The 15,781-nt window shown below is 38.3% G+C and overlaps 1 protein-coding gene across 1 annotated transcript in view; it reads left to right on the forward strand.

Moving 5' to 3' along the window:
• Window positions 1-10,737, forward strand: part of GDAP2 (ganglioside induced differentiation associated protein 2) — a 63,000-nt gene extending 52,263 nt beyond the window's left edge. The window contains exons 13-14 of the mRNA XM_055584605.1: window positions 5,880-6,023; window positions 10,273-10,737. Coding sequence (XP_055440580.1) covers window positions 5,880-6,023; window positions 10,273-10,320 — 192 coding nt within the window. The 3' untranslated portion in view covers window positions 10,321-10,737. The remainder of the gene's footprint in view (window positions 1-5,879; window positions 6,024-10,272) is intronic.
• Window positions 10,738-15,781: the final 5,044 nt, after the last annotated feature.

Below are 15,781 nucleotides of genomic sequence, written 5' to 3' on the forward strand. Positions count from 1 at the left end.
GGGGCTCCAAAATCACCGCAGATGGTGATTGCAGCCATGAAATTAAAAGATGCTTACTCCTTGGAAGGAAAGTTATGACCAACCTAGAGAGCATATTAAAAAGCAGAGACATTACTTTGCCAACAAAGGTCCATCTAATCAAACCTGTAGTTTTTCCAGTAGTTATGTATGGATGTGAGAGTTGGACTATAAAGAAAGCTGAGCACTGAAGAATTGATGCTTTTGAACTGTGGTGTTGGAGAAGACTCTTGAGAGTCCCTTGGACTGCAAGGAGATCCAGCCAGTCCATCCCAAAGGAGATCAGTCCTGGGTGTTCATTGGAAGGACTGATGCTGAAGCTGAAATTCCAATACTTTGGCCACCTGATGCGAAGAGTTGACTCATTGGAAAAGACCCTAATGCTGAGAAGGATTGGGGGCAGGAGGAGAAGGGGATGACAGAGGATGACATGGCTTGATAGCATCACCAACTCGATGGACATGGGTTTGGGTAGACTCCGGGAGTTGATGATGGACAGGGAGGCCTGGCGTGCTGCAATTCATGGGGTCGCAAAGAGTCGGACACAACTGAGTGACTGGACTGAACTGAAGAGAATGAAAAGATCAACTGCAGCCTAAGAGAAAATCTTGGTAAATTAAACATTTATCTAATAAAGGTCTTGTCTTTTGAATATATAAAGAAATCTCTAAGTAATAAGGAAACAGTTTAGAAATAGACGAAAGATTTGTACAAAAATCTGGCTTAACCAGAAGATACACAGATGGCAAGTAAGCAGATGAAAAGATATCAAGCACAATTAGTTATTAGAAAACTACAAATGAAAGCAACGTGAGATATTACATTCCTACTAGAATGGCTAAAATTTAAAAGATGTTTTTGTGGTCCTCAGTATCTATTCATAAAGCTAGAAAAAGTTGAATCCTATTCATTTATTATGAATGACAGAACTAATAAAAAACAAAACAATTTAAAAAAAGAAAACTTAAGGAAAATGTTAATGATTGTCTGAGTGGTTTCTGTACCTATGTTCCTTGTAAAATTCTTTCAACTTTGGTAAATGTTGGAACACTTTCATAATTTTTTTAATGGTCAAAACTGTTTTTTACTTATCACAAATTCAAACTTATCTAAAGAGTATTCCTTTGTGAATTTACCAGACTTATGAAAATATATAGCCACTGTGTGCTAAGATCTGACTTAACCTCTCCTCCCCCACACAAGAGAGAGTCAGTGACCAGCTTTCCTTCCCTCACTGTGACATCAGTGGATAAACGTTACCAGAAGTTTCAGTGTTAGAGCCACTCGCTTTGGCTGTCACTAGAACTGCTTCATGTAGGAGTCCGTGCGAATGATAGGTTGGGCAGAGGTTGAAGGGGAAATGCATGAAGCGAGAATCATTACATTACCTTTCCATAGCATTTTGGCATGGAGAAACCATTGGAGGACTGAGAATAAAGCTCATATGTAAAGAAATCCGCCATTATTTTATACTAAGTCAAAAACTGTAAATGGAGTGGTTGTAATTATCAAAGAATGAGATGAAAAGAAATCAAGGGATAATAAAACAATTGAATCACACTCTTCTGATTTCCATACTTCTCAGATCTTTTCCAGTGCACTCCACCCAAAGTGATAATAAATTGACTGCTCATATAAATCACTACTTTCTTTCTTTTTTTGATATTTCCTAATAGAACACAAGCTAATAATTTTTAAACCCACTGTTGACTCTGGCTCTATTAGATCACTATGTGAACAATCTTTTCCTAGTTTATGTTGTTTTGTGATCCCATGTTCTTGGCTCTGCACTTTTGAATAATTGGGTGAAAGAATTTCTGGAATTCACAGAATATTCTAGCAGTCTTTTTTCCAAATGTTTAGTTTTCTTCGGGCTTCCCAGGTGGCTCAGATGGTAAAGAATCTGCCTCCATGTTTGGAAGACCTGGGTTCAATCCCTGGGTCGGGAAGAACCCTTTGAGAAGGGAATGGCTACCCGCTCCAGTATCCTTACCTGGAAAGTTTTCTTCAGTTTTTTAAAATAGTAGATACTGAGTAATGCAAGTTTACCTAAATAAATGTATATGTATGGCTTATGTTGTAAGTAATTGAAAATTACTGTTCATGGGGTTCTCAAGGCAAGAATACTGAAATGGTTTGCCATTCCCTTCTCCAGTGGACCACGTTTTGTCAGAGCTCTCCACCATGACCCGTCTGTCTTGGGTGACCCTACATGGCATGGCTTATAGTTTCACTGAGTGAGACAAGGCTGTGGTTCTTGTGATCAGATTGGTTAGTTTTCTGTGATTGTGGTTTTCAGTCTATTTGACCTCTTATGGAGAAGGATAAGAGGCTAATGGAAGCTTCCTGATGGGAGAGACTGACTGAGAGGGAAACTGGGTCTTGTTCTGATGGGCCCATGCTTGTAAATCTTTAATCCAATTTTCTGTTGAAGGGCAGGGCTGTGTTCCCTCCCTGTTAATTGACCTGAGGCCAAACTATGGTGGAGGTAATGAAGATAATGGTGACCTCCTTCAGAAGGTGCCATGCAGCACTGCTATACTCGGTGCCCCTGACCCTGCAGCAGGCCACCGCCAACCCACGCCTCTGCTTCTTGAGAGTCCCTTGGACAGCACAGAGATCCAACCAGTCCTCCTAAAGGAAATCAGTCCTGAATATTCATTGGAAGGACTGATGCTGAAGCTGAAACTCCAATACTTTGGCCACCTGATGCAAAGAACTGACTCATTTGAAAAGACCTTGATACTGGGAAAGATTGAAGGCGGGAGGAGAAGGGGACGACAGAGGATGAGATGGTTGGATGGCATCACTGACTCAATGGACATGAGTTTGAGTAAGCTCTGGGAGTTGGGATGGACAGGGAGGCCTTGCATGCTGCAGTCCATGGAGTCGCAAAGAGTTGGACACGACTGAGCTACTAAACTGAAATGAATTAAAAATTAAAAGCTGAGCTTTATAAAAATAAAACAAAACAAAAACTGAAGACAATGCTCTTGGGTCTCCCTGACAGAAAACTTTTAACTAAGTTTCAACTTCCTTCTGCTTTGAGTAACATTCTCTTGTTAATGCCGGAAGAATGTAAGGGAGGTAATGGGGAAAAAATGCAATGGAGAAATGTGTTTGTCCTTCAGATCCTGAGTGTATATGATCACTGCCCATTCTTCCTAAACCCAGCCTTCTCTTTGAATTTACCACCACCCCTCACCATGTCAGAATGTGCAGCGTAGTCGAGTCCTTTCACAGAACTGTATAACTAAGAGGGACTTTAAAAATCATTCAGGTATAACTTCCTCACTTTGTAGATGAAGAGACTGGGCCCAGATTGGAGTACATTTGTTTTTATTGTAGAATGGAAGAATATTAGACCATCCCTACATAGTAAAGTAGTAAGTCCAGAAACTATTTGTTAATTCTTTCATCATATATTGAATTCCTTACTTTTCATGTTGGGCTTTGGTTAGACCCTACAAATATAGTGTTGAAGGAGACAATCCCCACAGGGGGAATTGGTTGAAAGAATCAGCTACTACCACAGAGAATGTCAGTTACACAGTAATATGAGTAACACGGTATTGTTGGAACTCTTAGAGGAAAGCTGCGTCTCGCACTATGGGTGGAGGGTGGTCAGTGAAAGCTTTCTCACGGAGGTGAATTCTGATCTGAGCTCTGAAGGACAATTTTTCACCAGGCAAAGAATTGAAGAAAAGGGGGTTAGGAGTAAACAAAACAGCATGTAAAAATGTCCTGAGATAAGAGACCGTGGAACACAAATTCCCTGTGTAGTTTCTTCTGGCTCCATAATTTTATACTTTTATCCAAGTAGCATGGTGCCTTGCCTAGGACAGGTAGTTGTGTATGTCCTTGAACCATTCATTGTATTTAGCTTTTTTTTTTTTTTTTTTTTGCCTTAGAAGATTGTTATTCTGCTTATGAGCTGGCTCCTTTACTAAAATCTAATTCCTCATTAGAGGAATGGCCATGTCACTATTAGCCTGTATTACTGACAGGTGTGCACAATGCTTAGAACCTAGTAGATCCCAGGAAATATGTAACTCCTTGTGCAAATGCATCTCGTAATACATCCTTGAGATACTTCTCTGTTCTGACTCTGCAGTCTTATTCTCTTGAACTCTTCCTAGGATCTCTAAAATCTCCATGGCCTCTCTGAAGCTCTTACTAATTGATCAGCTAACTCTTGGCTGGTTGTATCCTAGTCTAGAATTTTCACTCATCTAGTTTGCAGAAGTTTGTGTCAGTTAGGTATATAACAGCCTGTATTTAAAAAAAAAAAATGATGTAAAAAAAACTGGGGATTGGTGTGTAATTAAATGACTGCCTAATTTGATTTATATTAACTCACTTTGTTCTAGAAAGGCTGAGTGTGTCCCCCTCCCCTCCACCACCCTCCAAATAAACTTGTTAAGGTGAGAGGGTGCGGAGGGTAAAGTTAATATTGAGGCCTTATACCAGTCATTCATAGTACAGCCAAAATAGAATAGTGACCCAGGTCATAAAACTCATTATGAAATAGATCTTATCATCATTCATTCATTCTTTTTCAATGAATGCATGGTTCTGTCTGTAGCTTTTAAAACTTTAGACCATTCTATGATTGCTTGCCAAGTGCTAGGGAAATTATAAGAAACTGTTTATATTCCTGTGAAATAGAAATGAGTGCTGTACATGAGATTTAAACATAAGGTTGTGAGAATTCAATAGATGGGATAATCTGGAGCTGTCAGGGAAAAATGGAGACGGGTCTCTGCCAAGTCTGGAAGTTTGGGCAAGATTCTGATAAAGATAAGTTCAGTGTTGGCTCTGTTAGTCCGTGCTTTTTCTCATAAGTAAGCATGAAGAACATATTTTGCATTAGGGACTGGGAATATGTGAAAAGTTTGGAACAAGCCCTGAAAAACATGATAGGGTGTCAAAGAGAAACTAACAAAATGATTGGCAATTGCCCAAAGTGTCATGTAGTATATTTATAATGTACCTAGTTATGTCTTGGAATGTGCTGTGCCAGTACACTGAGAATTCATATACATAGATTACTTTCTTCTATAAATGGGGATACCTACCTCACAGAACTGTTGTACAAGCCTGTGGTAAACAAGACTATTTTTGTTGGTCAGTTTGAATAGATGAATAATAATTTGTAAGTTCTAGCTGTTACCTAGTTCATGCCATTATTGTTTGCTGTCAAGAATTCTGTTTGTTTGTTTGTTTGTTTTTTGCATTGAGCAAATTTTACAGGTTATCTTTATAGAAAAATTGCATGTTGTGAAGTAAAATGACCAAGAATGGCTCATCCACAGAAAATGCACTTTGATAGATCGCATGCCAAGTGTCCACTGAAAAATAAATGTCTCAAAAATTGGCAAAAAGTTTCAATCTCATTTTAAAAAAAGTGAAAAGTGTTTCTGAGATTTGGAGGTGTTAAACGTTTTCACAGTACCAGTGAGGCAGTATTCCATCAAAGTGCAGTGGTTTTGACCACTACCCACAACAAAAAGCACACTGCATCACATCACAGGACACGACAGGCACAGGAGCACAGAGGCACATGACAGAAGCTGAGCCTCAGGAGACAAAGCTCATTCTTACTACAGTCCTTAGGAACTGTTGCTCTAGCATGTTTCTTTTTGTTGTTCTTAATACTGTTCACAGGCCACTAAACTGATTGCATAATTCAGTGATGTACCGCGACCTGCATTTCAAAAAACACTGCTCATTACAAGACTTTTTTGAAACCAATTTCAATTCTGAAATCGTTTTTATCTAACATAAATTTTCAAGATCATGTGTGTATTTCTGATTCTTGTCACTGGCTTAAATCATTTTTTTTTTCTTCTATTAATCAGGTATCAACATGGTTTTTTACCACCTTTTCTGTCTCAGGACTGAAGGACAAAATCCACCATGTGGACAGCCTCCACCAGCTGTTTTCTGCCATCTCTCCAGAACAGATTGACTTTCCTCCTTTCGTCCTTGAATATGATGCCAGGGTAAGAAGTACCAGGAATTCTTCCTCACCTAGGGTATTATTGTAACTGTTTTATAATGCAGTGCGTCAAGCACATAATCTTTTCATTATAAGATGCTGTTAATACAATTAATGTGTTTTAGTAAACTGGATATATCATTTGACATTCTTCTCCTAAGGTGACTTTTAGGAAAATGTTTGATTCTAAGAGAGGCCTTCCCCCCCAGGGCCTTCCCCCTCTTTTCAATGATAAACATTTTCACTGTAAGTATAAATCCAGTCCTTGCTTGTATTGTCAGTTTTCCACCACCTCTGAGACATACCTCTGCCTAATTTTATTAAGACTAAATGACTTTTCATCTACATAAATAGAACCAAAAGAATCTGTTGATATCCAGCATTTTTCAGCATTCACTGTAAGCCAAGTAGCCTATTTTAGTCTTTACCCTACTAAAAGTTCCATTTGTATAATGTTTGTAAGAGTGTCAACCAATAATATTAACATTGTTACTTACATCAATCTATTAAACACTAAGAAATGGCTACTCTAGAATTTCATCTGAGCTCTAGTCCTTTGTGGTTATTGGCACTATCACTCGAGTAGTTAAAAACAAAAAAGTGTAACATGCTTGCCAAATAAGGCAAGGGATGGTAAGGCAATTATCAGTTGCCTTATTTAATTAATACTGATTGCATATTTTGGGGGATGAAGCAGAGCATATATTTGTAGGTTTTCTTAAGCTTAAAGTGAATTATTCTTCCTTAACTATTGTACAACATATATATAGTAAAGTAAATTTTCTACAAGACATTTTTTTCTCTAAAATTTCTCCATCTTCAGTTGCGATTTCTGTTTCCCATTATGTGATAGGTGGTGTGTTCAATCATGTCTGACTGTTGTGACCTTATGGACTGTAGGCCGTCAGGCTTCTCTGTCCATCGGATTTTCCAGGCAAGAATACTGGAGTGGGTTCTTCCTGACACAGGGATCGAATCCACATCTCCTGCGCTGGCAGGCAGATACTTTACCACCGAACCACTAGGGGAGCCCTTTCTATATTCTTAAGGGCCTACAAAGAAGGCTTTCATTAAATATCAACACCATCCTCAAGCTTGGTTTTGTTTTTCTGTCTTATATGTATGTGCTTTTAGGTTTTTTTGGTTTTTTTTTTTAAGATTTAATCTATCAAATACAGGCCTAATTAATAATTTTATTAATCAAAATTAAATAAACTGCAATATAACATCATCTCTGGATTATCTCTCTGTATCTGTACTGCTGCTGCTGCTAAGTCGTTTCAGTCCTGTCTGACTCTGTGCAACCCCATAGACGGCAGCCCACCAGGCTCCACCATCCCTGGGATTCTCCAGGCAAGAACACTGGAGTGGGTTGCCATTTCCTTCTCCAATGCATGAAAGTGAAAAGTGAAAGTGAAGTCCCTCAGTTGTGTCCGACTCTTCGCAACCCCATGGACTGAAGCCTACCAGGCTCCTCCGTCCTTGGGATTTTCCAGGAAAGAGTACTGGAGTGAGGTGCCATTGCCTACTAGAGCTTTCTAAAACTGAAATATAGATGCTCTATACCTAAAGCCAAGGAGAGGAATAAGAAGAGAGAAGAAACAGCAGAAGGTGTCAGGAGATGATGTGGACAGAGCAGGTAGAGAGCACATCCCTAGATCCTGGAGCTCTTCACATTATACTGTGGTCCTTTGGTGCCTTTGTGGTCAGTGGAGAGTGTTGTACATGGAGAACTTTTGTGTTCCTGTTTAGAAAGATGGCTAAAGAAACCATGTAGAGAAGGATTAGACAGAGTAAGACCCTAGGCAAGGAGACAAGTAAGAGGCTATTCGAGAAAGTCAGGGGAGACTTGAGACTAGAGCTAGGCAGTGGTAGTGATAATGGTAAGGTTTGAAGATCTTAAGGGGTAGTTAAAATTAGATATTTTAGGGAATAAAATCCCCAGCATTATGGTGACCAAGCAGCCAGCCACTGGGAGGAATAAAGGAGGAAAGAAGCCTGAGGTAACTGCCAACATTTCTGCTTTGGAAGACTTGGAGAATGTTATTGCCACCATACCAGAGAAGCAGTTTGGAGAAATAGCACTGGGAAGCTCAGAGGAGACAGGTGGTCTCTTAAGTTTGTGACACATTAGGTTGGAGGTGCTGCATGGGAGGAGAAGGGGGCAACACAGGATGAGATGATCAGATGGCATCATCAGCTCAATCAATGGACATGAGTTTGAGCACGCTCTGGGAGGTAGTGAAGGATGGGGAAGCCTGGCATGCTGCAGTCTACGGGGTTACAAACTGAGTGACTGAACAACAAATGAGACACTGAAGTGAAGGTCTAGAAATTGGATAGGTATTTCCTTGTAAAGAAAAGTTTTTCCTTTCCTAGAAAGAATTAAAAATATTCTTAGAGAAAAGGAAATGAGTGTATTGTTGGTCAATTTGATTATCATGTTCAAGAATGCTTTGCCCATAGTAGATTATTTATTTGGTGAATATATGATATAGTGTTCATTATTGGCAGTCAGCTTCTATTTTTCTGGATCTTATGTGACTTAGAATAGCAACAGAAATTTTATAGGATTAAGAGGCACTTTTGATGTTAATTAGAAGGTAATTTTTATCTATCTAGATCAAAATGGTACTGAGACCGTTTCAGAAAGGGAGATGGTCAGCATTCATATAGTCAGAGAAGAGAGTGTAGAGATTTACCTGGTCACAATTCTTCAGAGTTTTACAGTTGTTTCCAGAAATAGAGAAAATATTTGATTTCTCAGCAGGCTCTTCCACAGTATGAGACTAATATAAAAGATCTGTTTCATGGCATTAAGAATTAGATTTTCCGTTCTTACTTTATCACAATTTAATGTTAATATAGGAAGCTTAGAAAAATACCATAGTGGAATAAAATGGAGAAATCTTAAAGATGGATAGTAAACCGTTTCTTTTTAGTTGAATTTCAGGATTTCTCTCTTCAGGCATGTATCTTAAGCATAGCATCTGTGCATATTGAGGATACTGGTGGGGTTAGTATAACAGATCTTGGTAGGAAATTCTAAAATACAAAAAGAAAAAAAATTCCATTATTTTTTTTTTCCCCAAGTATCCCAAAATGTAGCCAGTCTTCAGATTTGGTTCTACCAAAAAAATTTTTTTTAATCTTTTTGCTATCTTCTCAGGTTTATAATCAGAAAGTTTTAAAAAAAGAAAGTTTTCCTAGATATTCTCTTTGTTTTCCTGGTTTAGGTCCCAGATCAATTTCTGCTCCAAAGCGTCTGCTCTGAAGAATACAGAGCTTTTGATCGACTTAGTCTCTCAAATAATATTTACCTTCCTACTGTGTTTAAGACTGAATAGATTCAATGCTCCAGAACTATAATGGAAATATACCCTCAAGCAATGCTGTTTTTCACCCTACTTCATTCTTCATATCTAATTGTTATCTTACTTTGAGCATTTTTTGTTTATAGCTTACTAAAAAAGTTACTCATCAAAGAAATACTTTAATAACAGGAAATGAATCTTAAGTCTCATAAATCTAATTTAGAGTCCAACTAAAACTGTCTTGATTTTTAAGATAAAGTTAGCCAAGATAAAGTCAAAAACTTTCCCCTTACGCTGATTTGTTGCTTTCTGCATTTGACAGTAAAATTCTGGCATTTGATTCTCCATCTTGATCCTGAGTGCCCTAAAAACCATCCTTGTTAAAAGCCTTGCCACTCGGGCATGTCATGAAGAAGCACATTTCTGCCGATCTGGTTATTAAATTCCTCAAGGAGAATTTTTGTTTATCTCAAAGATTCAGCACACAGCAGGACAACACAGTCTAATACGAAAGAATCTGGGCTTTAGATTTGAATAGACATGTATTTAAATTCAGGCTGTTTTGGTTGCCAGCTCGGTGATTTAATTTGTGTGACCCTCAGTTTTCTGTTCTGTAAAATGAGGGTGTTACGTGCCTCATGGCATTATGTGAGGATATAAAAGGATAATGAAAGAAAAGTGCTGATTAAGTGTCTGGCATATTGAATGTTAATAAATGGTAATGTTTTTAAGTATCATTATCCTGATTACTTCTGCCTACATTATAGCAATTCTGACTGACCCCAGTGAAATTGCAGTGTTGGCTGAAGCCTGCTCAGGGCCAGGCATGTGCTGGACATTTCACATACATAATATCATTGACTCTAAATCCTTCTCTTTTATATTCCCAGTTACATTGGTCTTAGTATTTAATGTTCTTGTCATTTTTCCTTTCTGCAGGAAAATGGGCCTTACTATACATCTTATCTTCCATCACCAGATTTGTGACCTGCTGTCATTCAGCGATCCTGGTTTCTAAAGACTCCACTTTCTCCGCAGATCCACTACCTGTTGAAGCGATGCTCATTTTTGCTGTACAGCTCCAGAGAGCCTTTTGTCCCCCACCTCTCTGGTATTTTTTTATTGACTGTATATTTTCGGGCACATAGGCAATCTAAAAATGATAGGCCGTTCTGAACTGTACACTTATTTTAAATTTGTATATTTGTATCAAAATGAAAATGTTCACTTTTTGAGGGTTGTTAGTAGCAATTGGGGAGCAACTTCTGAGTATCTTCAGTTTCCTGGAAGGACACTGGATTCTCCATTAGACAAGCCGCAATATCATTCACATCATCCCTCTCACGTTGCACGCCTTCTGTGTATATGCAAGTGTTTCTCAAAATATATAGAACCAATGTATGCTGACCGGATGCATTGTTTGCTTCAAATCCTGGCATTATGTTTTATTAAAGATAATTTGGTGAGGATAAAAGAGAATCATCTGGGATCAAGGATGTAGAAAAAAAAGTATCTGATCAAAAATGTCAGAAATCATTAGCAAGATACAGGTCTTAGAATTTTACTGCACCAGTTAAGACAAAGACTTAAGGACTGAAGTTCCTGAGCTTGTATGATTTAAGATTGTCCCTGTTATGGTCTCAACAGTGGAGGAAAAACAAGAAGACTGTTCCTTCAGCCTTTTCCTACCATCAGAGGTGGTTTGGTCTCCATATTCAACAGGACAGCACATATTAGTAGAGGGTATCTCCTGAGATGCCATCAGGGAACTTTACAGAGAGTGCTGCCTTCCCAGAGAGTGAATGATTCTATTTGGCTCTTAGGTCTACTTCCTCTGCGGACATTTCCTAGCAGTGTGTCTTTGAGTTGCCTACGTCAATATGAAGGAAGTGTGTTGACATGAACAAAACGCCAGACCACTTTTGCAACTCAGGCTCTATTTGTGCCTTAGCTTGACTAAAAATTAGAATTATGCTAGCTACCTCACAGAGGTATCATGAGGATAGCATTCAGAAAGGGCTTTTGATAGCTTTGGATGAAAAATGCTGTGCGTTGGGGTGTCTTCAGTTAGTTTTTCAATGAGAATAAATATCCTCGAGGGAGTGCTACAGGACACTCCACTTGTCCTTGGCACATGTTGAGTGACTTCCCTTTTCTTGGAACAAGAATTGTTAGTGCAGAATCCCAACCCTTAGGATCCCCTCCTATTTTGTCCAGTTGTCTTCTGGCCTACTCCTTCTCCAGCGCTACACTTTAGCCAGAGGCATGTGTAGCCATTTTAAATGTTACTTCTTGAATGAAGGTCACACTGACATCATTTCCATCTGGGTTTCTTCATACTCCTTTTAATTCCTGCATTCCCCGCCCCACCCCTACCCCCCAATCTCCCTCACCCCATCATGTACACTGGCAGTTCGGAGAAGACAAATTAGAATTCTTCTAATGTGCTCAGAATTGATGCTTCCAAGGGTCCCACTCCCTTAGGTCCAAATTAGTTCTTCAGTGGAGATAAAAGAAACATTGTTTTTCATTTATGATAGAGAAATGCCCCTGTAGTTGTGTTAACCCCATCCTCTATTTTCTTGCATAAACAAGAAGGGCCTTTACATTTCTCAGAAAACCAGTCTTATCTTCTGCATGTAATGGACACATCTGCTTTCTGCCAGTAATCAAAACCACTTGTTCCTCGCATATGCTTATTTGTTAAGGACTTCCTGTTATGTTCCCTAGGTCATCGGGTCTAGACAGCCAGTCAGATGTCTGGTATTAACCTTCATCTCAAACAGTATTACTTCAATCCTTTGAGCCTTGACTTTTAAAACTCTGAAAAATTAGCTTAATCTTCTCCGGTCAATTCTTAGATTGTATTTGAGGTGGCGTTTCACTAGGACCAGTTGTAAAAATACGCCAACTTTTCTCTGTTATAGCTGGACTTGGCTACCTCACGTTGGCATCTGGCCTGAATCGTTTCCTTAGAGGGTTCAAGCTACTTTGCTGTTTGGAACCAAATTTTACAATTTCTTATAGGCAATAATTTATAAAAGATATCCCTTTGCAATATTCACAGCAATATATTAATGATTAATAAGAAGCCAGAATGTTCAAATGATGTCCTAGAGTGTAAAGGTGGTATGGGGCTATATACATATCAACTGCATTTAATAATTTAATGATGCCTAAAGATAAGGTTGCTCTTCTCGGTGAAACTGAATTTGGTATTGGACCAGATTCATGCTTTTATATAGCTGTCTGAAATGTTATGTAATGAAGTTCTTTGAACGTACTAAATCCTAAGAGGGGAACATAGTGATCTTGATGTTGAAATGATAGAGTAACGTTCAGGGTACATCTGCCTAGGTGACACATACCACTTTCAAGGATATACACATTAGAGAATAAATGGGTGGAGATGACCCCTAGCATCTGATATTAATTCAAAGCATCAAGTCCTTAATTTAATTAAATTTCTGTCATGACAAATGTTAGTTGAATTGAAGTAGAAACTACTTATAGACTGTTAAGTTAATTTAAATTAGTTCATGGAAGACATAATATGATTTTTAAATAAGTATGTTTCTTGCTTCAGTATATATTTGGGTTCCTAACTCATCTGTATTCATTCTTAACTCATCTATTTTGCTATTTCTTGATGGCAAAAAGACCTTCTGAGAAAAGCTCAGTATTTATTAGACTCAAGGTTTAAGAGACCAGGTGGTTCATATCTTAAAGATTTTTTTTCTTTATTTAATATATATCTTATTTCATTGGCTGATGCTCCATTATATTTATTTTTTCTAAAGTAAACCCTCTATAATAGTTGAGATTAATAGAGGATTTTTAGATTACTTTTTAGGGTAAATGGATATAGATTTTTTTATCAAATATCTGAAATTCAAAATGATTTAATCTCATTTCTAGAGAGAGGTGGGTATAATCACTGTAGTAGCAAAACATGGCTTGCCTGTTTCTACCTGTCTTTGCTCGGATATTATTTAATGAATTCAAACTATAGATAATGATTTAGTCTTTCCTTTGCTGCAGTTAATAGGAAAGCCAGAAAATGTAGGTTCAGTAGGAGCTAAAAAATCACTCCTGGTGTTTCCCCTGGTACATTGTCTATGTATGTATGTATATAGTTTAAATTGCTTAATATATGAACAGAAATTATTGGAATTTGCCCTGGAAAGAGAAAATTTTTATGGTTCTAGTAACGGGTTGATTGTATTAAGGACCAAAAGTTACTACAAGATAGCATGTAAGCCTCTTAAGATTAGAGTTAGCCAGTGACTTTCAGATTGTGGTTCTCTTAGGTTATAGTCATCATAATCAACAAGCACTAGAGTGTTTCACCTGGGTAGGTGCTAGTATACCTCACAGTATGGGATGGACTCTTGGTTTGCAGTTGCCAAAGAAGGAGAAGGATAAAGGAGAGTTTTAATGCTTTTGAACTGTGGTGTTGGAGAAGACTCCTGAGAGTTCCTTGGACTGCAAGGAGATCCAACCAGTCCATTCTGAAGGAGATCAGCCCTGGGATTTCTTTGGAAGGAATGATGCTAAAGCTGAAACTCCAGTACTTTGGCCACCTCATGCGAAGAGTTGACTCATTGGAAAAGACTCTGATGCTGGGAGGGATTGGGGGCAGGAGGAGAAGGGTATAACGGAGGATGAGATGGCTGGATGGCATCACTGACTCGATGGACATGAGTCTGAGTGAACTCCGGGAGTTGGTGATGGACAAGGAGGCCTGGCGTGCTGCGATTCATGGGGTCCCAAAGAGTCGGACATGACAGAGACTAAACTGAACTGAAGGTCGCATCATAAACATAGATTATAAGGATTGCCTAGAGGGTCTAACCATTTATACATGTATATCTATATATCTACATACATATTTATATTTACACACAGTAATCTGGTTTGTTTTGCATTCTTTGAATGTGGTTTAAATGGCCCATATGTAGAGAACATAAAGCAATAAATAGCCTAGTTTAAGCTTTGATTTTACCAAAATAGCCCTTGAAAAGATGGTATTGAGGTCTTTTTAAATATTAGTGACTCCCTTGGATATTAGTTACTAACTTTGTTTTCTGTGTTTCTAAGAACAGCATCTCTGAATCTTAAGTAAAACGTGATTTAAATGTATAGGGCCTCTGAGTTCAGGTCTTCCTTCGTGGCTTAGATGATAGAGAAGCTACCTGCTGTGCAGGAAACCCAGGTTCAGTCCCTGGGTTGAGAAGATCCCCTGGAAAAAGGAATGGCTACCCACTCCGGTATTCTTGAGAATTCCATGGACAAAGGAGCCTAGCAGGCTACAGTCCATGGGATGTCAAGAGTCCGACATGACTGAGCAACTAACATGAACAAAGTCTGAGTTCAAGATTAAAAGTATAAATATTCTCTAGGTAAATTACACTGACAAAATCATAACTGCTGAATGTAAGCTAATATTTTTGTTGAAAAGTTAAAACCAACACATGTTGCATATACAATCATATCTTTTTTTTTTTTCTGATGGTGTGTTTTGTTAGTGTGATCCCAGTCATCATAAACTGAGCCAAGACTTTGTCAAACCAGATGTGTGGACCGAAACATTTAAACACGAGCTGAACATATGTAAATGATTTTAATTGCTTTTGGGCAAAGGAGACCTAACAAAGTTTTGATTGATGTGATCTGGAGATTTGTTTATTCAAAACTCAAAAGTTTTGAATATTTTTCATTTAAAAATATATTTTGTTCTTTTTGAATTAGAAGTTAGATCCCTTTTAAAGAGAGTCCCCCTCTATACAAATACAGCCGTTAAGAGCTGGTTAGTAAAATGGTAATGTTTATATCGAACCCCAGGGTTAGGACTGTCTTTTATGGCCACTATACCTGGCATTTTTCTAATCACCTAAATTAGCCTACAGAGCAGTATAAAATGCAGTAAATTTTATTGTCAACCTTCTCTATGGAGACCTAGGCTGGTGCTTCTCAAATTTTAATGTGCATATATTAAATCAGCCAGGAATACATTAAAATGCAGATTCTGATATAGTAGGTCAGGGTGGAGCCTGGGATTTTCAGTTTGTTTGTTTGTTTTTTTGGCCATGCCACATGGCATGTGGAATCTTAGTTCCCTGACCAAGGATTGAACGTATGCCTCCTGCCTTGGAAGCCCAGAATCTTAATCACTGGGCCACTGAAGAAGTTCCCAATTCTCAATTTCTAACAAGCTCTTAGGTGATATCAATGCTCCTGGTTGAAAGACCACACTTCAAGAGCCTAGACTATATTTAGCTTCCATATTGTCCCTGTTTCTGGTAAAAGGGATAGAACTTATCATTGTAATAATACCTTCTGCAGGCCAGGCATTCCCACATTCCTTATCTCATTTAATCCTCTTAACAAATCCTCTGAAGTATGTGGTGATAGAGGTTAAGTGCTGCTAAAGCCCAAACACGCAAGC

The sequence above is a fragment of the Bubalus kerabau genome, chromosome 6 (genome assembly GCF_029407905.1).
Source record: "Bubalus kerabau isolate K-KA32 ecotype Philippines breed swamp buffalo chromosome 6, PCC_UOA_SB_1v2, whole genome shotgun sequence".
Lineage (NCBI taxonomy): Eukaryota > Metazoa > Chordata > Mammalia > Artiodactyla > Bovidae > Bubalus > Bubalus kerabau.